At 42.5% G+C, this 23953-nt stretch overlaps 4 protein-coding genes across 6 annotated transcripts; all 4 read right to left on the bottom strand.

The window, feature by feature from the left end:
* Positions 1 to 1876: 1876 nt before the first annotated feature.
* Positions 1877 to 6945, bottom strand: ywhae1 (tyrosine 3-monooxygenase/tryptophan 5-monooxygenase activation protein, epsilon polypeptide 1). 2 transcript variants are annotated; one of them, XM_067245823.1, is made up of 7 exons: positions 6642 to 6945; positions 5452 to 5651; positions 5147 to 5253; positions 4744 to 4950; positions 4368 to 4504; positions 4167 to 4204; positions 2870 to 2935 (listed from the first exon to the last, which is right to left on the bottom strand). In XM_067245823.1, the coding sequence occupies exons 1-6, from the start codon at positions 6703 to 6705 to the stop codon at positions 4197 to 4199; spliced, it is 723 nt and encodes a 240-aa protein (XP_067101924.1). In that variant the 5' UTR covers positions 6706 to 6945; the 3' UTR covers positions 2870 to 2935; positions 4167 to 4196. The 2 variants fall into 2 exon arrangements, with proteins under 2 accessions (XP_067101923.1, XP_067101924.1); XM_067245822.1 differs by lacking the exon at positions 4167 to 4204 and having other exon boundaries at positions 1877 to 2935.
* Positions 6946 to 7172: 227 nt separating this feature from the next.
* crk (v-crk avian sarcoma virus CT10 oncogene homolog) lies at positions 7173 to 11066 on the bottom strand. Its single transcript, XM_067246233.1, has 3 exons — positions 10686 to 11066; positions 9762 to 10336; positions 7173 to 9280 (listed from the first exon to the last, which is right to left on the bottom strand). Exons 1-3 carry the CDS (start codon positions 10903 to 10905, stop codon positions 9143 to 9145), a joined length of 933 nt encoding a protein of 310 aa, XP_067102334.1. The 5' UTR covers positions 10906 to 11066; the 3' UTR covers positions 7173 to 9142.
* Positions 11067 to 14017: 2951 nt separating this feature from the next.
* On the bottom strand, positions 14018 to 18436 carry lrrc75a (leucine rich repeat containing 75A). Of its 2 annotated transcripts, XM_067246267.1 has the most exons (5): positions 18246 to 18436; positions 17157 to 17443; positions 15876 to 16004; positions 15209 to 15321; positions 14018 to 14957 (listed from the first exon to the last, which is right to left on the bottom strand). In XM_067246267.1, exons 2-5 carry the CDS (start codon positions 17406 to 17408, stop codon positions 14144 to 14146), a joined length of 1308 nt encoding a protein of 435 aa, XP_067102368.1. In that variant the 5' UTR covers positions 17409 to 17443; positions 18246 to 18436; the 3' UTR covers positions 14018 to 14143. The 2 variants fall into 2 exon arrangements, with proteins under 2 accessions (XP_067102368.1, XP_067102367.1); XM_067246266.1 differs by having other exon boundaries at positions 17157 to 18436.
* Positions 18437 to 19036: 600 nt separating this feature from the next.
* Positions 19037 to 23828, bottom strand: poldip2 (polymerase (DNA-directed), delta interacting protein 2). Its single transcript, XM_067246176.1, has 11 exons — positions 23618 to 23828; positions 22398 to 22473; positions 21992 to 22089; positions 21785 to 21884; positions 21334 to 21409; positions 21114 to 21221; positions 20598 to 20734; positions 20425 to 20451; positions 20171 to 20296; positions 19955 to 20034; positions 19037 to 19850 (listed from the first exon to the last, which is right to left on the bottom strand). The coding sequence occupies exons 1-11, from the start codon at positions 23797 to 23799 to the stop codon at positions 19736 to 19738; spliced, it is 1125 nt and encodes a 374-aa protein (XP_067102277.1). The 5' UTR covers positions 23800 to 23828; the 3' UTR covers positions 19037 to 19735.
* Positions 23829 to 23953: the final 125 nt, after the last annotated feature.

The raw sequence follows: 23953 nt of genomic DNA, 5'->3' as shown, positions 1-23953 counted from the left end.
AAGTCTAAAAGACCATGTGTATGGAAGTCTTCTGTTTTATTGGTTGAAGGGTTAAACTTTCTGGGATGTAATCAAACCTGCATTACAACACAGCATACATAAAATGACCACAATCCATATTACACATTAAGTTGACCATTGGTTGTGGAGCAGCTGTTATACAGCAACAGTTTGGTTTTTAATGTCTGCTCCCATTTATTGTTTTGTCAGTGTACTATTATAGAGAAGCTCCACCTGAGCACCTATGTAGGAGTTGAAACGATCCTCTGGCTGGTTCATTCGCCTATCCTCCTGTAGATTTTTGCTTCCAAACCAGTTGTAATTTACCAACTTAACAGTACAAGACTTAATAGTGGGAGGGCATTAATTAAGCCGCTTGATGTTGCTTTCTTGTTGTGGACCGCATTTGGCATTTTGCTCTTGCAATGGTATTCGGAAGTTGGTTACGTTAATTTTAGGATTGTAATTGTATGTTAATAAATGTTTTGACATAACTTGCCTTCAGGTTTTCTTGGTAATAAATTCTATGGGCATTCATTCACTTACCTTGGTAATTTTAGGTCCCTGTTTCCCTTTCAATTCAAGGCCAAAGCTTTGATATGTTGCATATAACCAACTAGATTTCCCACTGTGTAGACAGATGCTGCTCAATGATTTACAGTCAAAGCAGGGAGACACTATTAAATCAGTGTGGAATACTGGAGGATCAACTTTTTTCCTCCCTCCAGCCTCACAACATGCAGACTTGGGCCCCTTTCTGCAATGGTCCTAAGAAAACCAGTTAACTGTTACCATAGTGAGATCCCTAACAAGATGTCAGTTTTAGTTCTCTCCTATAGTCGACCTATTCTGTCCTTTCTCAGGTCTCATTCAAAGTTGAAAGGGAGACAGATGATAGAGTGTAGCTGGAGAGTGACTGACTTTGTGTGGCAAGCAGCCCATCCCTGCACATTTCTTCTATTTTTAACTCAGTCATTTCTTTCTCAATAACTCCCTTGCTCGCATTACCAAAAAAAATATTCAAATCAAAGAAATTCTACAAAAATCTAAATTTCAATAAATTCAGTCATTGAAAAAGCATAAATTTAATTTACAGATAAAGCAATCACATTAGTAACCTAATTTAATTCAGCACTAAGTACTAGGGTCGATTAACATATGAATCGCATCTTCTAACGATTCACATCGATTCAGAATTTATTTTATGTAAGCATATATTGAATCGTAATTTGAGTAAAAATCAAAAAGTTGTGAATCGATTTTTTATCGAATCGTGAGGTACCAAAATATTCCCACCCCTAATAAACGGTAAGCTGTACATTTCTGTTTTAATATTTATCCATGTTGCAGAAATAAATAAGTCTGTTCAAGAAAAGTGTACTTATCGTCACTGTCACCCCTCTCAACTGTCCCACCAGGAAAAGCTAAACCAAAAGTCTAAAGAGAAATTAACCTTTTATAAAGTCAAGAGCAAAAATTTAGCTGTAAGAAGATCCTTCAGCCAGATTTGAACACAAGACCCCTCACACAGTAGCCCACATCCTTAACCACTTAGCTATCAGGGATCATAACAAGCTCCACTCAAGATAACATTTTAGAATTGAAGACTCTTTAAGACCCCGCAGGAACCCTGTTAATTGCCATGCCCTCCATTTAGTCTCTTTCAAACTGCAATTTAACCAGTTCCTCCTTGAGCTGAGCAAAATGAAAAATAGATTCCCATTAGTCCACAGTGCACATTTCCAACAGGTCAGTCAGTTACCGTGGGAAACAAGATGGGAATGAGCAAAGAAGCTCTCAGTGAACCAGACACACCCACTGTTCAACCAATAACCATTTATCTGTTAAGTGTTAAAATCAAGAGTAACTGACGGTGTTTAATTTAGATTGTTTAATGTTAATTCCATGCTGTGTTTCAGTAAGAACAATACAGATTATCCATCTGTGGCTCCAGTCAGATATCCAGTAGTACAAATTAGCTTGAGGTTACACATCATGGAGGAATAGAGAAACAGCAAAAGGGAACGTAAGCCTAGAGCTTCTTAGAGGGAGAAAGAATCAGAAAGAAACATTAACTCATGCAGGCATTTGGATCTTCTATTTCAGAGGTCCATTTTATATCAACATAGGTCAAATTGCATCTGGTCTGTTTGTTTTAATAAGGATTTGTGAAACTGCTTGCTAGCAGACACCATCTCTAATTAGTGAGTGTGAATACAGTATTTCAGCACAGTACAGTCCAGAACATGACAGAAACATGAAAACAGAACCACTAAGGTGTAATAGTTCAGCGCTTTGCTCAACATGGATATCCAGAATTTTGCCAACGTCCTCTGCAAAACTAAAATTAACAAAAGGGCACTTAGTTTTCACTGGCCCTTAAAGGTCAAATGATTTGCATCAGATGTTTTACTAACACACAGATATAACAGCTCCAACAACTAATAGCAGACATCAGTAATAAAAGTTAATTTCTGTAATTACATTAAGAAAAATTCTCAAAATACATCCAGCAACTGATAAAAATATTGAAGAAAAGCATAACATAGAAACATTACAATAATGAAAACCAAGATAAACATTTCAGAACCGCTTGTACCAGGAACAAAAACAAGAATAATCCAGGGACATTTCTTTTCATTGCCTTTCCAATATTGTATTTTTATGTCAATTAAGTGGTATTCATATTTGAATTGAATTAAAGGACAAAAAAAAAAAAAAACAATACAAAAAGAAAAAAAAAAGGAGGAAGAAACGGTGAAACTCGCTGACCCCTGAGGCCTGGAGTGGCAGAGGAGAGGAGGTACTGCCTGATGGGTGTGGTGCTGACTCTCACTGAGGGGGGGAGGGGGAGGAGGGGGTGTCTAGTTGGCGGTGATGTTTCACTGGGTCTCTTCCTCCGCATCCTGCAATGCCTCTTTGTTCTGTTCTTCACCTGTTAGGAAACAAACTCTTATTATCTCCATCATTCTATCATGACCCTGTTAGTGGTCATTAATCTTCCTGGTGACACAATAGGATTTTAAACATTCAAATATATACCATTTCTGGTAATAATTATATGAAGTAAACATATTTAAATCAAGCTGTATTTAAATCAAGTTCAAACAGACAGTACAGTGCCGGGGGGCGAGTGTAAGGCCACCAAGAAGAGAGGTCAGTTTGAACATCAGTGCACTTGAGGTATAAACTAACATTTAGTATCCATCAAATTAACATTGTCAATTTAATATCTTAAAGGAAGCTACATTCAAATTGACCATATCCCTTAAGGCAATGGGATCATGTCCAAAAGCAAACTCTATTCAGGGCCTCACTAAAACCACACCAACATTGTAGAGGGGTGAATAAGCCACAGTGAGCCCCCAGGTGGTAGCAGTGAGGAACTTTACTGTGCAACATGCAACCAAGCTTCTTCCCAGACAGGTGATATTCATACGTTACTGGAGAAAACATAATCCCAGCAAATTTACTTGAGCTTTGAGACTAAACTCTATCTTTCGGTTAGGGACGTGCCCATGTCACCTTTTGCCAAGTATCTGAAAACATTGTGGAAATGGCGGGATGTTCTCTGCTCTGTTGAATAGCATTACAGGTCTGATCTGAACCATGAGTATTTAGACATCCTACACTCGACCCAGTCCTACACCCAACCTAACTAAAACCAAAAACATATGCTGCTGACTGGTGTAACTGAAAATGATGAGCATACAGACATTGTGTTCACACTGCTCAACACACAGTAACTGTCACTTCATTTCCAGTTGGTTCTAAAATAGCTTGCAAATGAAGCCAGCTGGAGGGTCACACCATTTAGCAAACTATTTCAGTCAAAGATAATCCAGACTCAAACTGAAAGGGCTTTCACTACACAAGCTTCAATAAACCCAACTACATATCCTCATTAAACACTTAAACTAGGGGGATTGTAACAACCAGTAACACTGAAAATGGTGGGTGCTGATAAAGATGACAAATCAGTTCTCTTTTATATATTAAAAACGCCCTAAAGCCTTTTTACACGAATCATCTGTGTCTCTGCTAAACGTGTGCTTGTGGCAGCTGAGGAGGAGTCTCCATGCAACGGGGCGTGAACATAGACCCAAGCAGGACAGATGCTGGTGAGTAGTTACAGTCCAGGTACATCAGGAGAGGAGAACACTTACTAATTACATTTTAATACTCGTATTCGTTCCTTAGGACTCTACAACAAATGGAGGGAGAAAAGAGGAATGAACAGCAGCAGTGGATTCAAAAGTACCACAGAGGAGGAGGGAAAGAAAGGATGGATGCAAGGAGGTTAACGAGAGCTACTCCTTAGTGATTCTTGAAAGATCCTGGACAAGAACAAGCCAGTGAATTCTTACCATCCCCCTGCATGTCTGAAGTCCATAGTGTCAGGTTGTCACGTAACAGCTGCATGATCAGTGTGGAGTCCTTGTAGCTCTCTTCACTCAGTGTGTCCAGTTCTGCAATAGCATCGTCAAACGCAGCCTTCGCCAACCTGCAGAACAACACAGCATTAAAATGTATTAGAAAAATCACTGTCTACATTATTTCAAGTTCTTTGCCGACTGGTATTTAATTTAGCTATGTGTCGCATAAGAATCTATCTCCATACAGACTCACAAAGTGATCTAAAACAAAATGCTTTAGTAATTGACATTAAATGATCAATGTTCTCTTCACTACAGTGGTGTACCTAGCTTCTGGATGTCAGGTGAGAAGAGTGAAGCCTTTTACCTGCATGCGCGGTCTGGTGAATTGAGGATTTCATAGTAAAACACAGAGAAATTAAGGGCTAAGCCAAGGCGGATGGGGTGCGTTGGTGGGAGTTCAATCATCGCGATGTCGCTAGCAGCTTTGTACGCCACAAGACTGTTCTCAGCAGCCTCCTTCCTGTCATTGCCTGTGGCAAACTCTGCCAGGTACCTGTGGTAATCTCCCTTCCTGAGGACCAAAACAAATAATACTGAAACTGACATTACTGGACACATCTGTGGGGGTCAGGCCCAAGACAAACCCAACCCTCTCCTTCACAGCATTTTGTTAATTCCTGTTACAGCTGATAACCAGATTGCATGGCTGGCCTCCTACAGGCAGTCTGGAGGATGCATAAAACATGGAGGAAAGAGGGAGTTCTTACATTTTGTAGTAGAAGACCTTGGACTCTCCTGTGTTGGAGGCTGGGATTAGGTGCTTGTCCAGTACATCGAGAATGTCGTTACAGATTGACTTCAGCTCATTCTCAACCTGCACATAAAAACTCAGTGAATGACCAGCCACGGGACCACCCAAAAACACAAAAGGGACTCATACGGTATGTTTCTTCATTAAATGTATTCCAACCACACACAATATCTGTACATTGACCATTTACTACAATTTAGCTAGAGATTGTGTATGGATCATCTCTGTTGTAGACACAGTGACTTTAGGTGGCTTGCCTACCGTTTGCCTGTACTCCCTGATCATTTTCAGTTTATCTTCCCCGCTCTTGCTTTCTTCCCTCTGTTCGATACTGCTGATTATTCTCCAGGATGCTCTCCGGGCTCCAATCACATTCTTGTAGGCCACTGATAGTAGGTTCCTCTCCTCTACAGTAAGCTCAACATCCATGCCGGCCACTTTCTTCATGGACTCTACCATTTCTGAAAGAGATGCCATGGCTCACTATAATGTTAATTTCTACTTTCCCACAACACTGCCAAGACCCAGACACCCTAAACGACTCAATGAATCATCTCATATCACGCCCTGTAATAGTAACCCCCAGTGGAAACCATCCCTCTAAAAACAGCATCTGTCCCATGTCAAACTGACAGGTCAAGGCTTTAAGCATAAGAGTTAATGGAACAATGAAACAGTGAGGTGCAATTACAAAATTAAAAACCCAACCCTGATCTGGAAAGTAAATTAGTGGACACTAGAATAACTCCCAGACACCAATACATTTGCTATACGGTGGCGTGGGATATCAGCCATCAATCTAGCCTTAAGTGTGTAAGAAGCTAGCTAGTGCTAGTTTAGCGTTCACAATAGTATAACTTGGTTAACGTAGCACACCTGAAAAACAAGTAAAATACCAGGACACATGTTCTCTACCAGTGATGTTGGCATATTTGGCAATAATGCTGGAGTGTACTAGGGTCGATTCCCGCAGAGTAGAACTAGAGCTAGCTAATGTTAGCTTTTGCGGCAGTGGCGTGCTAGCTAGAACTAGCTAGCTCTAACGCGGTGAGGTCTAGATCCACCAATCCGCCATTTTGATTTAGCCCCAATTTTAGCTACATTAAGTTAGCCTCAATAGTACAATCAAAACATCGGCTATATTCGAATCTAAAATATATAGGTCAATATTTAACGTTGCAGAGGACATTCATTGGGATGGCTTTTAAATATCTAGCTTGTTAATGCAGCAGTCGCCGAAGCTGTCTCAGAGAACAGTCAGAGGGAGGAAAGTGAATGGGCGAGATAGCTAGCTAATTAGCCTAGTAGCTGGACACAAGCGTCGATGTATAACTGGGCAGTTAGCTAGCTTGCAAGCTACCTCACAAGCTAGACTGGTAAGCTAGCTAACGAAGAAAAAAAACAGCGGTGATCATGTTCTTCGTCGAATGCTACAATTGTCACTACCTTACCGTCATATCTCTCCGCTTGCTCGGCAAGTTTTGCCTGATAAACTAAATCCTCTCGATCTCCCATTTTGTAATGAGACGTGGCTTGCTTTCTAGCTAGTGGAGTTACACTGACAAATCTGAATAGCTGGGTAATGAAGGTATTTGAGTCTATCGGCGGTTCCTAGAATATTCAACGGTTTGTTGAGTGGCGTTTCCACCCCACCGGCACAAGTAGTAAAGATGGCGAAAATCTCTATCCGGGATCTAGCAGCATATAGTAGGCTACAGTACACAAGCAAGCTAATAGATCACTCCTCCTTCAGAGAGTGGGGTCGAGTGCATGCATTATAGTGGGACTCTGAGCTCTACCAAAAAATTTTTTTTATTCCAGGGCTCAGACACAAATCACGACCATTTTACATACAAGATTTGAGTATGCAATTATGTGATAGACACGTCTCAGTCATGTTTTCTGTACTAGATCTTTCCTAAAATAGGCAATATGTCCAAACATTCTTGCCAAATGGTCAAGCGTACTTTAACATGGTCGTACTGTGCCCAACAAGGAATGTCGAGACACCCATGGATGCTTTTTATTCTGTAGCCAAGGGTTTACTTTATTTACTATGTATAACACATTTCATGCTACAGAAAATACAAAGTCATTTCAATTGTCTTCAAAAAAATGAAGTGATATAATACAATGTCACGTTTTAATATTAACAAGATTTCCATTGGCAGTTGGCTACCTTCCCCGTTTTAAAGTAATTAATGTTTACAGTTACAAAAATACAATACTTTTGGGTACCTAAAGACATGATGGACATTACGAAACTAATCAACATACATAAATTGAAAGGGCATATGTAAGAGGATATAGTGATAAGTGTAGTGAAATACTGAGGTGGTGGGTCTCAATAAGAGCTTAGGTGAACTACATAGGGAGACAGCACTTGAGTGACTGTGCAAAGGCTCATGATTTATCAAGGCTGAAACTAGAAACTTGAAGAACTGAATATTGGGGTGTTTTAACAAGATCTCACAAAGATAACTAGTTAAAACAATCCTGCCATTCGGACACACCCACAATAAACTGCTATTAATAGCCACACTTGAGGGGCAGAAACAACCAAGCTAAACAAAGCAAAACCAACAAACTGATAGGATATTGAGAACTGTCACTGATTTTAAAACATCATAGTGTGTCAATTAGTAATATCACTAAGTGCATTCTGATTACAAAGACCTACCAATGTCACCCTTTCCTTCATGTAAGCAGTAAGATACATAGACAGAAGCACAAATCAGAGTCCTGAAAGGCATAACAGAAATTCTAGGAATGCTATTCCATGGTGATGATTGTCTTGTGTCAATAATGTAAAAAACAGCATGTTAGTCCTATAATTACTTATTCACACATACGTGATTCATCTGAACATGGTGCCAGATCTGAGTCTGTCCCAGCTTCATAGGGAGTATACTATCCTTTACAATAATCAACATGAGGAAAACTTGTTGAGACATTGTGAGCAATTGGCACAACTGGCACATAAACAAAACACAAATATTTAGAGATGTCCAATAAAAGACTAAAGTGAATAGTAGTAGTTATGTGTCAGGACCCAACCAAAGCACTGAAAAGCAGGTGCGTGTCATCATGACTACATCCACTTGAAACCATTCAAATCAGATTGGACTACTAGATCTTACTTCACAATGCATTTCCTACAATTCTTATTAAAAGGTAAAGTACTTCCAGAAAACAGATGAAATACTGAAAGATCACAGAGATCAATTTGCAGTAGAGGTACATTCATGGCCAGGCACCAGTGAAGAGATGGAGCCTAGTAGAGGTTGTCTGCCATTTCCCAAAAGACAAAAAAATAAAAAAACAAGAATGTGCCACAAAGAGTAAAAACCTTTTAGCATGTTATGGTAGTCATATTAATACATAATTTCATAACAACATGTTCTATTTCTTACAAAAGACTATGTGTACTTGGTCCAGGTTGTAGTGAATATGTTTTAAGAGTTTATTTCCATGTAGTGTATCTCCTCTCCTTGACAGTACAACAGTGTCTAGCGGCTGACCTGGAGGCAGCTATGACTTTTCACTCAGGTTAGGATTTAAGGAAGACGGTCTGATCCTGGACCCACGCCTTAGGTAAACTTCACCTTAGCACATCTCTGATTACAATCCTGTCCCCCCCATCTCTCCCTTTAAACCAGTCTCCTCTTCTGGGCAAAGCTGTTTTCTACCAGCCAATCACAAGCAGCAGATTATTGTCTGTGTCAGTGTGTATTTGTACTTCTCTAAGGGAGCTAACCAAGAAACTAAAGTTGTGTAAATACATGTAAATTGAGTGACAGTGCTAATGATGAGGCTCTTAGAAGGTAAATGGGAACCAAAGGTGTGGTGCTGCGACGTCATGAGAAGGAGGGGTCTTATTGATGGAGGAGCGTGTCTCTAGGTGGAGTAAGGGTGTGTAACTTGGAGCGGTGAGGGAGGAAAGGAGTCAGTCTCAGCTAAGCTCCTCTTCTGGGTGGTGTTGGTCCAGCAGCTTGACATGTGTGAAGGGGAAGTGACCACGCTTGCCTTTACACTCCCCCTCCCACTGGCCGTTTACATTGATCTTGGTTACCTTAACCATATCTCCCACCTGTGAACACACAAACACACACACGTCTTAAACGACACAATTCAGACAGCAGTTCTAGTTCTAGTTGCTCTGTCAGATATATCTCCGCTCGCCCAGCCCTGTTCTCCCAGTCGCACCATTGACAGTGTGAGGTCAGGAAATGCAGGCTAATCATTAAACCCTCTGAATCCTGCTTAGTCATGTAGCCTGACTGTAAAGTAAACATGTTCTTGCATATACAGACTCGGGAGGCAGGATATTCATTGACATTTCTGTCTTGTCTATGAAGTCTACAACTGCAACCCGTGCTAGGTCTTTTTAGAAAACCCAATATTGATGAAATTGCTAAGACAATTATAAAATGGCTGTTGTTGATTATATTGATAACACTTTTAGATCAACATGGCATTCCTTTGTTTTTATGTGTTTTTGTATTTAAACAGATCCATAGATTCCTATAGAATGAGAAGGGTTACTTAGATTCTGTATCAAGTTTTGTTACCTCCAAGGCCAAGGCAGTCTTGTCATATGCATTGGGCACTCTCTTCTGAATAGCCCTGGCGTAGACTGGGCCGTTCTGAAGGTTTGGTAGGGATGTGGGCTGAGCGTACTGGCTGGGGTCCCCCAACAATGGAAGGCCAGGCTGGGGGGTACCAGGGTTGTCTGTGTTTCCTATAGACCCTCCTGCCACACTAGAGCCCCCTGTTAATGCCCCTGCTGTCGAGGTGGGGGAGGCCGGCCGGTACTTCTCCACGTAGGGTACAGGGATCATGCCAGCTCGGCCCTCTCCGTTTTGGGCATTCCACCACTGCTCCTCAGGCTTCTCCAGCACACGCAGCACTTCACCCTTCCGGAAAGGGAGGTCCTCATCATCGTTCCCGGGGAAGTCAAAGAGCGCTCGGACAAACTCATCCTCTAGCCGAGGAGGAGGGCCGCTAACCAGGGAGAGATGTTTGGACCTGATGATTGGTTCAATCAGCGTAGTGGTGTCCAGGTAATGGATCTTATAGAACTCAAGCAGGGCGGGGAGGGCCTCAAACTCCTGGTCCCCAATACGGAACCTTGGAGCAGCCAAACCTGGAGAGGACAGGGTCACAGTGTGTGGTAAAGGTTAGTAGTAGTTAGGTTAAGGATAGAGGGGGAGACATCTGGACCAGCTTTGACAACTTCATGATAACACTAATCCAACTCTGATTAGGTTGAGTGGCTGATTATTTCATCTTACTTCTGTGTGTGAGAGTATGCTGATGGAAAAATAAGTTAAGTGATCACTTTCAAATAGCGATATTGGTGGCAGTTCATGGCGTCTGCTCCAAAGGAACCTGAATGACTTGGCAGCAATAAAGGCATGTATTAGCCTAGCGTCCCATACAATCTATGGGCCAGTATTTTCACGACAGCACAGATATGCCAGATGTTTTCTTACCTGAACCAGACTGGCGGTTGTTGCTGATGCTGTTGATTATGTAATGCGAGACTTTAGAATTTTCTGAAACGGATAGCACATAGTCGCCGGGGCTAGTGATCGAATCTCGGACCAGAAACACCCCGTGCCTCTGTCCTTGCAAGAGAGAAACAGCCTCCTGCCTACTGAGTCTTCCCCAGTACCAACTTGCACGGTCCTCTGCATCAAAATGTCCAGCCATGACTCACTCCTACGCCGATGCTTCACAGGCCTTTCCTTTGCCTCCTCTTATCCCCAACCAACGTTCAACTCATACAAAAACTTTAGCGCGTAGAACACGTTTGGAAAAAGGAGACATTTGCAACTCGCCGGCCCGTTTATTTATATTACTACGTAAAAGGACCGTCGTAGCACGCACGACAATTCTTTGAATTTAAATTCTATTGTAATTATCACAGTCAAAACAATGCTTGAAAATGCTATTTTGAATAATACAGTAGCTAACTTGTTACAAGGAACTTCTAAAAATGAAATGGCGGATCCGGGGAAAAGAAAACTGACCCCATTTGGCCGGACGTGACGTGGGTTTTACATGGACGATAAGACACGCCATTATGATAAGGTAAAATACACAGAGAGAGACACACACACACGGTACCATGAAATTATATACTTACTCATTTTTTTATTTGATATGATACACTATACCACAGTCAATATCAGTGGAGGCTGTATTTAAATAACTCCCATACCACATCCATGTTGAGGGGCTCAAGAGCGGGTTTTCTCTGCATCAATATTTTTACCCAACCATATTGACAGCAATTGATTTGAAATATTAATTTATAATATCTAAATGTAATTTATCGTCAGATGTGCAATTTTCTTTGTAATCTGTGTACCTTTCTATCATTTCTAGGACTGTTTTTTAAAGTTTAATTGATTCCTGGCTGGCGGGCTTCACCCTCCATGACATGTAGCCTACGCCTACATTTTATTTAAATAATGTGTAATTAAAACGAACCCACTATAATACGTTTTGTTAACGCTATCCTTAGCATAGGATACAGCCTACTTAGTACTGTGTTGAATTTCAAATACAAATGTTGACAACCATTCCAGTTAAGAGCCTCCTTTTTTTAACATGCAAGTTAGATGTCTGGCCACCTGATGTCAGTGTAGTCCCAGTAGTGTATCTCGAGGGTAGGACTCTATGGACCTCGGTGGATGGGCAGGAGCATAAAGAAAAATAAGCGTAAGCGTAAACATATCGTTGTAAAAAAAAAAAACAGTACCTTGAGCTAAAATTATTTTGTTAATTCATTTGTTCATCCTGACATCATAAAATGGTGTTATCGGTCCACATACGTGTGGTAGAAAAATCGGAGAAAATGTTTTACCCTATTCATCTTGGCCAACTCAGAGCCTGCCTAGACTGTAGTCACAGTTGCTGTCCAGCTTGACAGAGTTTGGGCAGTTCCATCATTCAAAGAAGTCTCAGAGCAACAGTCATCCTGTCTCAGTCAGTCTGACTGAGCTCTTGTTATTGATAAAACAAAGATGGATACCCATATATGGAAATGTGTTATTTTGGGGGGAAATGCTTGGGAAGAAATTTGGAGCTGATGTCCTGGGCAGCATTCCTACATTTTGGAGAAAGAGAATGAGAACACAGAGACTAAAGACCGGTAGTTATACTCAATCATAGTTACCTAACCTTAAACTTAACCCATAGACATACAGTATTGTACTAACAACACAATAAAAATGAATTTGTTTATTTTTATTTAATCATGGCAAGGCATCAAGTCATCAGGTTTGAAACATCATGTTTATATAGGGTTCATTCTAAAATGTATTCCTTGAACACTATGTCTGCATTTAGACAAGAGTAAACACAGACAGAGGGTGTAAGCGTGACACATTGCTAAAAGATTTGTAGACGATCCTGGAAGTGAGGGAAGCCCATGGGCTGTGAAGCCGCTGATCCAGGACATAGTTTACTCACTACCACTAACAGGAAAATAGAACAATTGTGTATGTACACTAGACCAAGAGTAGACCATAGAAGTTACAGAAAAAATACACAACCGTTCAATAGGACTATCTCTGAAGGGAGAGTTTGTCTTCAAAGACCTGAGAATCAAGGAAACAAATAAAAATAAGAAAGTGTATAGGGGTGCCTCACGTAGACTGCCTCATGAGAGTGACATTGCTCTAGAGCCTCTATATAAGGTTATTGTTTCATTCTGCTTTGAATGCATTGAATGTTGGCTAACTGCATCCATGTAGAACATTTCCCTGCATGGCTGGCAACCATGATCACCGTGAATATTCAGGAGCCATTGAGTTTAAAGGGTAAAATTGACATCATATCAAGCACATTAGCATAATGATGTATTTTTGATGACTGACCCACAAGTGGTGAAAAACACTAGCTAGTGGACAGCTACACAGGCTACAGTGTTGCCTAAGGGGATGTCCTACTTCTGGACAGACCTGTAGGCTATAGTTAAGTATGCAAACTTGTTTACATGCGTAATGCTAATGTATGCAGACTGGTTTACATGCATGATGATAATGTTCTAGCCAAGTGAATAAATACAGCACTGTAAGCATTTAAAAGCTATATTTAAGAAAGGTTAGATGAAAATGTGGCTGGGAACTACACATTCTTTGGATCCCTAATCCTAATTTAGTTACTATTCCCTGTTGACCATTGCGTTTTTTTCACCAAACACCTCAAAGCAGCATATTCCTCCATTGCATACTTCACTACTATGAGGTCCAAAACACTTTTACAACCAAAGTGCAGCTCAGTCCAATTACTCACTCATAACATGAGTGACTACTCATTCGGGCATACAATAAGCATCAGAGAACAGAACTGTGAACAGAGACAGAAGAGAACAGGCCTGTCTTACTCAACCCATTCTACACTGTCTGTCTGTGTGTCAGTATTCCAGTCTGTCTGACACAAACAGACTGGAAGAAAGTGCCAGGCACATATAGGCATATATACAATCGCAGGACAGGCTCAGCAAGGACAATCTGAACCCCCTAATATGTGTCAGAGTTGACATGAATAACAAATAGCCTACATGTGTTCATGTAGCAGTTCTTAAACTATTATACAATTGTTTCCTATGCTGGAAGACGGAAAACACATCTCTACTATGCTGTGCTCCAAAGGAAAAATAAGATGACCAAAAACATGATTCAAATATTACCTTCTCTCATAACGATGCACTCCTGTCTAGCAAGCTAATCTCAACGGAGGTTATCTTAAATGTGTCTGAAGTGACTAGCAATCTCTCCTCTCTTTCTTCCTCTTCTTTTCTTTCTCTACACAATCTCTACATTTGCTTCTCTTCTTTTCTATACACCCTTTCAGTCTTTTTTGCGCCTCTTATACTCTTCTTTCCCTCTGGACAATACTTTGCCATGGAAGGGAAATACAAGCAGAGAGAAAACTGACTTCAAGTCAGATGATCCGATTTGTCAGTCCCATAATCACCACCTTCCTCTCTCATTGGCTCGATGGCTCCTGAGGAGTTCAGAGATGGGCTGGAGCAAGACGGATTGGAGGAATTGCTGTGTGTATCGTCCTCCTCCCTCTCAGCCCTTACCACCCTCCCCTGTGACTCCTCCCTCTTCCTCTCCTTCCCCTTCTCCTCCATGGTCCACATGCTGTCCTCCAGCTCGTCCTCCTTTCCCTGAACCTCTCTGTCAAAGTCCAGCAGCTCCTCCATCATCTCCTCTATCTCCGTCTCTCCGTCCATCTCCCCTTCCACTTCAGAGCGCAGCTCCCCCATGCTCTCTGTCCTGTTAGCATCATCATCGTCACCTCTACCTTCCGGCTCGCTGACCTGGCTCTCTCCAAACTCTAGGATGGTAGGCAGGTTCCCCTGCTTGGGACAGCGCTTTCTCAGGCTGAGCAGGAAGGGCTGAGGCAGGGAGAAGATGTCCACGTTGTTGCCCAGGTCGATCCAGGTCACACTAGGGAAGCTGTCCGGGTCCTTCAGGCTGTCCGTCAGCTCCTTGAGCACAGCACGCGTCAGACGGTTGCCGTTCAGCGCCAGGGTCTCCAGATGTGGCAGAGCTGCCAGGGTGGGCAGCAGCAGGAGGAAGGCCTCGTCTGTGAGCTCGGTGAAGCCCAGCTCCAGGCTGCACAGGGTGGCCGCATGACGCTGCAGGTGGCAGCACAGCCGCTCCATGTCCCTCACTACAAGGGGAATCCCTGATAGGTCCAGCGCTCCGCTGGGGGGAGGAGTGGACAGCACCACCTTAAGACTGTGTGTGTGTGGGGGAGGGGGGACGGGGTGGTTAGATAGAGGGAGAGTTGTTGAGGTGGTGAGCACTTAGTTAAATTAAAGTTGAATGCAGCATAAGATGAGGCAAGGCAGAACAGTGTGCTTATTGTAAGATGTAGCCAAAAAGCTCTGAATCAACTCAGGCTTGGACAGAGAATAAGGTGATCTCTGCCTACACAGCTACACACTTTATACATAAACACACATGCACACAGCAATGCATATCCTCACCATGCTTGAGGCTTCCTCTTTAGAAGGCCCCGGCGTCTCCACTGAGAGTGAGGACTAAGGTGATAGGTCAGTTGGCGACACACCTTCTCCATGGCGCCCAGAGAATCCCCCTCCTGAAAGTCAGGGAGAAGGGCAGAAGGACAGACAAAACAGGTTAATCATTGTTGACAGGAGGTCATAATGAACCGAAAGAAGCAGATAGGGACAGAAGGGAGAAGTGAGGAGCTAAGAGGAGTGTAGAGCAAAGAGAAACACACGAGAGAATCACAGGATGTGAGCTGAATTAGAAATGAGAGAGGACCAACCAAGACAGCACACAGAGAGAGACAGATAAAGAAGGAAAAGCTCTGTAGATCATCGACACAGATACAAAAGGTTTACATATCACCCATTCTATCTCTCTTCCTCTCTCTTCTCCATGTCCCTAATGGATTGTTACTTTCACACACATCTTTCCATGTCTTTAATGAAAACACACATCGTTCAATACTCAGAAAATGCCCAGTTGGAGTGTCTCTAATCTAATAGTGAGACCAAGACAGTCAGGTGGATGTGACTCTTATAGCATCTGATATTACGGCATGTCTGTTTATGTTGTACACAAGCACTTGCTTCTACAAAATAAGGTAACTGACCACAATATGAAAACATAATAGGTGTGCCCTACCGTCTTGGGGCAGTGGACATATCTGGCCAGGCTGATGATGAGGTCGTGAGTGATGGGGTCCACCAGATTCCTAAAGCTGGCGTAGCGGTACAGCACATCATCCAGCGATGTGGACTCCATCCCCAAGTCCTACACACACACACACACACACACACACACACACACACACAGGTGGGGGTTAAGGGTTTGTGCTTGTGTGAGGTCATAGATAACCTATTTCTTCCTTTATAATGAGAAGCTATGAAACTTCAATAGATAATTCACAATTTATATTCCACATTACTGAACAAGAATTGTATTTAAGCAGCAATTAATTATTATGTTTGCCCAGTAACCAATTTTGAATATGTAGATCCTAATTGAAACAAAGACACTGTAAAATAAATCTAATATCCTTACTCAGAGAAATGCTAATTGAAACAGAGAAGGTACAGAGATGCTAACTAAGAAGGACAAGCTAACTCAGACAGCGATGCTGAAAGATAATGTTAACTGAGGCAGAGATAATAACTGTGCATGCCATTTTAGCTTTCAACAAGGTTCCTGTTCATTTAATGAACTCTTGTTTGTTCAAAACCTCAGACTATTGCCACGGTTTCCGGAAAGAAATGCACCTGGACAGCAGAGACAGATTTTCTCAATGCTATAGAGCATCTCCCTTTCTGGCCCACCCTCAACCTCTTGCCCACCCTCAACTAATCACAACCTCTTGTTTTAATCACTGCTCTTTAGATCCGTAACAGCAGGACAATCCTTTGAGGCTTGGGATTGGTTGACCTTTAGCACAATCCACTATATTCCCATCATGCATAGTTGTTTACACAGCTGATAACTCATCACTCATCTGAGACCAGTCAAAAATGTATGTATGTGTAGCCTATCTTGTCAAATCAACCACATCAAGTTTAAACAAATGATGTCCTATTTTCTTTGCCATTTAATTTCCTTTGCCTTCCCTCTTCTCAAGCTCCATCTCATTCACTTGAATTTTGTTTGGGATCTCTCTATCTTCTGCCATTTTCCTCTTCTCCATGATTCTCTATTTTTGAATGACTTCTCTGGGAAAGTTAAATACAACAAAACAACTGACAGCCTTAGCTGGTCTATCTGTCAAAGCTGTACAGTATATCTCTTTCCCCAATTAGGTAGCCATGTTTATTTCAGATTTTGAGAGAGATCTGTGGTCAACAGCTTTGTTAGGCAGCAATGAAAGGTCTGTGTGTAGCAGGTTAGGGGTTGTTATGTAGCAGTGCCACAAAGATGGAGACTGAAGAAAGCTACCTGTCGGAGTGTCTTCAGCATCTCTGTGGCCTCATCCTGTCGGCCCTGCCTGGCGAGTAGCAGCATGTCCTGGATCATGCAAATACGTCGCTGGTAGGGGGGTGCCGTCCCGCCACGGCCCAGGCGATCACCTGACCTCAACATGAATGAGGCAAAGATGTCACCTCTTTCTTTGCTTGGTGTCCGTTTCCAGCCATGTTGTGGGCTAGGTCCAGCATCTGGGCCTGCTCCTTTGGTCTGTCTGGCACCCATCTTCTTGATGGTTTCAATGTGAACTGCAGTTAAGACTTGATAAAGAGGGGAAACGAGTTTGAACCTTCTAAGTTGTGCTAAACATATTTTAATACCGGTTTAGTACTGGTTCAAGTTCAGTTCAGAACTAGCCGGCATCCTGATGCCAGGTGAAGACTTCAAGACTTCCACTAGTCTGGCCTGCGAGACATAACCCCACTTTGGAATTACAGCATCAACAGAGATTCCTATTTGAAGTTGGTCTTGTAATGGGACAGTTGGTGACGAGCCTGTGGTGTTGGCCCCTCGAAATTGAAAGTCTAACCAAAAAAAGGCTCTCCATCAATGACCATAACTTTTGTTGTGCAATTTGTTGTCTCACATGAATCCAATAATATTTGTAGTAGCCTATGTTAAATATCTGACAATGACATTGATGGCGACACTCGGCCTTGTATTCCAGTCACATAATCGGTCATTTAAATCATTACTAGCCTAAGCCCCAATTCATGCTGAACTAACACCAAGAAAAATCCCGTCAGGTCGGGAAGAGCTCCAATGATGCTGCAAGTCGCATGGCCGAACACATAGGAGTGCGCACTCGTTTCCTCAGCAAAGTCCTTAAGCACACATTTCTATTGGACACCGTCTTGGATCTAAATAGCAATTGCCGCCCATTACAGCGGGGAAATATTAAGTTTTTTAAATTCTATATTTGTTCGCGCTGGTGTTGTCTCCCGGACTCCTTGTTGTTAAATCAAGAATTAGAGCAGCTCAAGCAAGACAACGTTCGTCAAACGTAAGAACAAGAAACACGCCAAAAAGCAGAAAATAGAGACAGGGCATGGTATTGTTTACATCCTCAATGGTTCGTTCCTCTGTCGACCGAGCTTTCCAAATAATTCGTAGGCTACATGATGTGATGTAGGCTACGTCTCACGGAGGATTTTGCCTTTCTTTTTCCAAAAACATTACAGCATTCTCACGAATGAATATCCGTAAAAAAAACTATCGCAACTTAAAAACTATCAGAAATCAGCGGTTCTGAACTAAACATATCTATTGGGTCACGCCAAGAAGACTGTCTCAAGGTGGCTAGATTCTAGACTGAATTATCGCCAGTGCGCGCAGTGCGTGTGCGCCCCTTTCACCGCGCACAGGGCAGGGAGGGGCTGGTTTGAAAAAAACGTCCAACTATTTTCTTCGTGAGAGATGCCAAGACCAGCAAAACAAATTAGCCTCCTATAGCCTATACCACATACTACGAGGTTTCTAAGGATGAACAAACTTTGCCTACACATTGCACGTAAGCTTAGCATAAGAATGCATACATATTCTATTGTGCTCGACTTTCCAGTGGTGTAACATGATGACAGTGAACACTTCAAAGACTCGCTATTTTTAGGGGCCAATATCCAGCTGCTCACAAAGGTGGCACCTCATCGGCAGAGCAGACTGAACGGATGTGTATCCCCCTAGTGGTGACCATGTTGGCCAGGCATTCACTTTCACGTCAAGGAAGGTAGACATTTGTCTGAAACAGCAGGTGAGCTGAAAGCTGACAAGACAATATGAAGTTATCGCACCATCCTGTGAAACTGTTCTGCCTCTTTGACAATATCAAAACAAAAGAAATCAAACCATTGTCAAAATTTACATTTCTTTATTAGTTTGGACTTTACAACTCTATTTACAGTATTATACTTAGACGGTCTCACAGTTAGCTCGTTCATCCTTTCTCAAAATCTACTCAGGGTAAGAGGAGCAACTAGTTACCACAACTGTAGTTTCTTCAAAAAACTGACAAGAGCCACATCAGTCCTTCTCACAGAGATAGACACAGACTGCTTAGTCCTGAGCAAGGCACAGCACAGATGCACTTCCTCTCCTAAACAAGGCTTCAGCCAGATCAGAAGGGTTAGGTTGCAATTCGGGCCTGGCACAACACCAGGATCCAGCCTGATAAAAAAGATGCAGACATGGTCTCCCCATTACATTCAGGGTGTAGATGATATTGCTTTAATACCAACAGTGGAAAACACCAATAACAATAGCACACCCTTACTGTTTGAAATACCTCCCTAAATCTGAACTCACACGCTTTCTCTCTGCGCTCACTCCTTTGCTGCCTCATACTGACCCCTCTAGAAATGTTAGGCTGGTACAACCAGATGCAATGTCGGGTGAACATTAATTCCTGTTTATAAATGAACATATCTAAAAATGCTCATAATTACAATGTTTTTTTGAAAACTCTCACGACAAAATGTATGTAAGGAGGATGGGTATGTTTGATCCGTTCCTCAGCATGGCTTGTCACATCTTTTTTTTGCAGCGCCAGGGTGGATTTAAAAGGTGTAGCCAGCAGGGGGGGCCTTGTCATCCTTGTTGCTCTCCAGGGAGAATGGAGGAATACGCACATCAAAGTGGGAGCCATCAGTTCTCTCAATACGGAACGTCCCCCTACACACAGGAAGGAAGGAATGAACAAAGAAAAAAAGAAAATAATAATAATTTTTTAAATTTTGATTGTGTATCAAGGGTGAACAATGAAGGCTGCTTCTCACCACATGTGTCCACTGGGTGCCTGCAGAGACACATGGCTGCTGTACTGGAAGGCTGGCTGCTCCTTGGACAACACTGGCTCCTGGAGGAACACAAACATACACCAGGGGTCATAGAACACAGTTGGTGTGAGGTTGCATACCTCAATCATCAAATTCAAGAACTTTCAAAATACAATGGGAGTGTTTCTGATGGACAGAGTATGTGATGCTACGCACACGTCCCACCACTCCTCGTCCTCTGACGGTCTCCAGGGTTCCTGACAGACTGAAGATCCTCCAGTGTCTCTCTCTCAGCTGAACCACCTCCTCCCCCATGTTCTCCAGACGGATACAGTACCGCCACTGTGTATACACACCAGCAGCAAGTTCACATATCCTGTTCATACTCAGTACCAGTGACCTGGGAATTGTGATTGTGTGTCTTGCTAGGAAGGTCCCTCATTAATCAGGAAAATAATATGGCTGCTTACCCAGTACACATGAGAGTTCTGTGCCTCCTGAAAGAAACAAGGGTTATTTATTATTATGTTTTGTACATATTCCTATGTGGAAGGACTCGTCTTTCACACCATTGGTACCCTTACAGAAAAGGATAGGAACCTTAAACCTTCATGCCCTTGTAGAAAAGGATAGGATCCCGTACCCTCATGCCCATGTAGAAGGGGATGACAGTGACTCTGATGTTCTCTGTGGTCTCACGGTGCACGTCCGACAGCTCCAACCAGGGGTGGTTCTTTTCCTGCCATGCCTTCAAGGTGTCCCGCTCAGTAAATGGTGGCGCTAGTTACCCGTACAGGAAAGCCATTTAATCAAACATGGCTGACATGCCCGATCAAATACCTACGTATATATGCCATGGTGTACTGCATGACCATTCTTCTGCATTTTTCACACAGTCATTTAAACTCTTCACACACTGAACTTTGGGGTGATTTAACCTATAGACACACAGTATATTGTATATGAATAGCACATGACTAACCAGCACACACACAGAATCCTGATATGGCTATTTTATTTTCAAGAGTGAGATCTACCAATTTTGGACCTCTGAAATAATCAGAACAAGATTATGACATGAGTGCTGGCCATCAATTCATTATTGGTGACTAAACCTGTTCCCATCCCATAGTTGTAAGAGATCATGTGAAGGAAATACTTTTGGCAGGGTTGAACATGAGGAAGCGCTCAAACAGCTCGTGCTGGATGGGGACCTGCTCTGCAGAGTTGTATGGCAATATGTCTTCATGGCTCACATAATCCAGACCTATGAAAAGGAGACAAAAAGAGAGGGAGCCAGAGAGAGCGTTAGAGCATCTCACTACATGAAAATACAAGTCTTCCTCTAGTCCCGATTCCACCTGTTCTTCTGTTGCTACCTGGGATGGCGTAGAGGGCTCTGCTGTCGTCATGATTGGCCAGAAATGTAACTGCTTCAGTCTGGGACCTCTGGGACTGGTAACACAACAAGAAACAACAATAAGACTGATGTAGGCAGCAGCACTACATGAACCCAGGAAGAAATAACCTTTTTTTCTTTTTTTAAGGATTAACAGGAGCCTAGTCTCTCTTTGTCTAAAGGTTGGTTGTAGGTTTGGTCTCAGTTCTAAGACTAAGAGTTGGAGGTTAAAAGCCAGACACTCTTGAAGCATTGCATTATGATATTCTAACTTCTACGCAGAGTGCAAGAGGAGTGAACCAGTATTTAACCATCATTAATAGGGGTCTAACAATACACCTATTCGTATTTGTATTGGAGGCCAACAGGGCTAAAACAAACATTGCCTCACAGCTAACGGTGGTAGTGGATCCAACCATTGCAGTACTTACTATGTGGGGGCAGTCCCTGGTGTCGATGAGGACCTGATAGTAGGTGTGAGTCTTCCCCTTCACCTCCTTAGAGCCGTGTGGCCCAGGAGGCTCGGGCTTACTGGAACAAACAATCACACAGGTGAGGAAATCTGACCATGGGTTTGGGTGAGTCTACGGTGAATCTATGTCCAAAGGACAGAGTTATGTTGATGTAGGAGGGACTACCTTTCAGACATGGGCGGGGTAATATCTCTGTCGTAGAGCCTGGCGTGCCAAGGGAACAACACAATCCCTCTGTAGCCAAACACACTGTGGAGGAACAGCTAGGGAGACAAGAGACATGACCTGGGTTACTCCAGTAATGGTGGGGGATTCCTGGTGTCCATCCCGTGTTCTACCTGGTAACCTGAAAGGCCAGGGCTGGTCCCAGTGTCAGGAGATACTCCACTCCAATGAACATGCAATCCAATGGGAATAAATAAGTGTGTACTATCATAGGGTTATGTGCAGTAATACTACTATCATAAAACATTATAAATGACTGCTGACTGTTATTTTATGGAATAAACCAAACACCAGTTTTTGTGAGAATTAAGTTGTGACGTTTGCAAGGAGAGAAGGAAAATGTTACCTGTCCCGTTTCATATTTGCCATGCTGTTTTGGCGCCTCAAACACTCCCACAGTCTCCAGAACCTTTCCCTCCGGCCTGTTCCTACCAAACACAGACTGTGACACACTGGAGCTATATCGCAATCCTATAGCACCATCTCTTCAACATTGGAGCTAAATCACAATTCTTTATCACCATCCATATACCACTGGACCTACATTACACTATGATGACACTGGAAGTATAACAAAATAGCAAAAACACGTAATACAATTGATATCCTACAATTTTAACACTAGCCTACATATCATTGCAGTTGTAAAAGTGGTCTGAAATCCTATCCTGCAGCAAAAATATAACACCTCATCACAATCCTGTAGAATTAATTAGCACTGTAACACCAGCTGTGACATTACATTAAGCAATAACACTCCCTAACAGTGTCAACAAGTAACAGTGACCTATTGCCAATCCTGTATTCCCATCTGTGAGAAATCCACAGGTTAGCATGTTTTTTTGATACAAAATCAATCTTACTGCCAAGCCAGCTCTCTCAGCAATGGTTCAGAGCCAGCTCCACAGTGAGATTGTAAATACCTTTGGCCTACTTTCTCTCAGAACCTAGGTAGTGCTGTCCTCATCTAGGCCTAGCCTTGGGTTTTAATTGCTTTCTACAGACTATTGTAGAACATCATATGTATGAATCGTACTTCTGACGAAGGTCAACCCAAGTGCAGCAATTTTGTGTTAGTACCTGTGTGTAGCCTACGTCAGGCAATCTGGAATGAGCCTGTGGTTTAAACTCCTCAGTGTGTATTTAAGTAGTGTCCATATGTTCCTTTTATACTTTCAACTCAAACTGTCAATTAGAGGATACGATGTCGACATATAGTTGTAATGCTTAATAAGCTTCATGGTGCACACTGAAGGCAGTGGAGAAAGTCGTCGCGGAGATTACAGTAGCTCGCTAGCTAGCTAGTAGCAGCAGCAGCACAAGGCTGCATTTGACAAGGAGTTTTCTGGGCTGCTTTACATGTGTGCGCCTCATTATGAATTCCTTAGATGGATGACAGGAACAGTGGGTAGATATGTATGCCAAATTCACATTATATTTTTCACCGTGTAATCTCAAAGACTGCCAAATAGGCTATTACGCACCACCAGGGCAACCTGCTTAAGAAAGGGACAGCTAACGCTAGTACTAGTAGTGTGGCTAGCTGGCTAGCTTGAGAGTGCTTACCGTGACGACATGAACCTCGTCTGTTGAATGTTCGGAAGTCTGCACGCTAAACACTGTAAACGGGGTCTTTTTAATTCGCTCCCAGTACTATTGTAAATAATACGCAACATTCTTTGTGTATTTTTCTTGTTATATTTACTGACAGTCGTCAGAAATCCTTGTCGTATCGCACAGGCAGCCATCTTTCTTTATGTGTGCATACGCATGCACTGTAGGTGTGTCATAAGCATGCTGATGTTAGTTCAAATGTAAGTGTGCAACACTGGCTTGTGGGTTTGCTACTCTGCAGTGTGGAATGCTATGAAACAGTAATGGACACAGGATCTCATTAAAACA

The sequence above is a fragment of the Osmerus mordax genome, chromosome 11 (assembly GCF_038355195.1).
Source record: "Osmerus mordax isolate fOsmMor3 chromosome 11, fOsmMor3.pri, whole genome shotgun sequence".
NCBI classification, from domain to species: domain Eukaryota; kingdom Metazoa; phylum Chordata; class Actinopteri; order Osmeriformes; family Osmeridae; genus Osmerus; species Osmerus mordax.
Note: the sequence above shows the minus strand (reverse complement) of the source record. Positions and strands in the feature narration are given on the sequence as shown.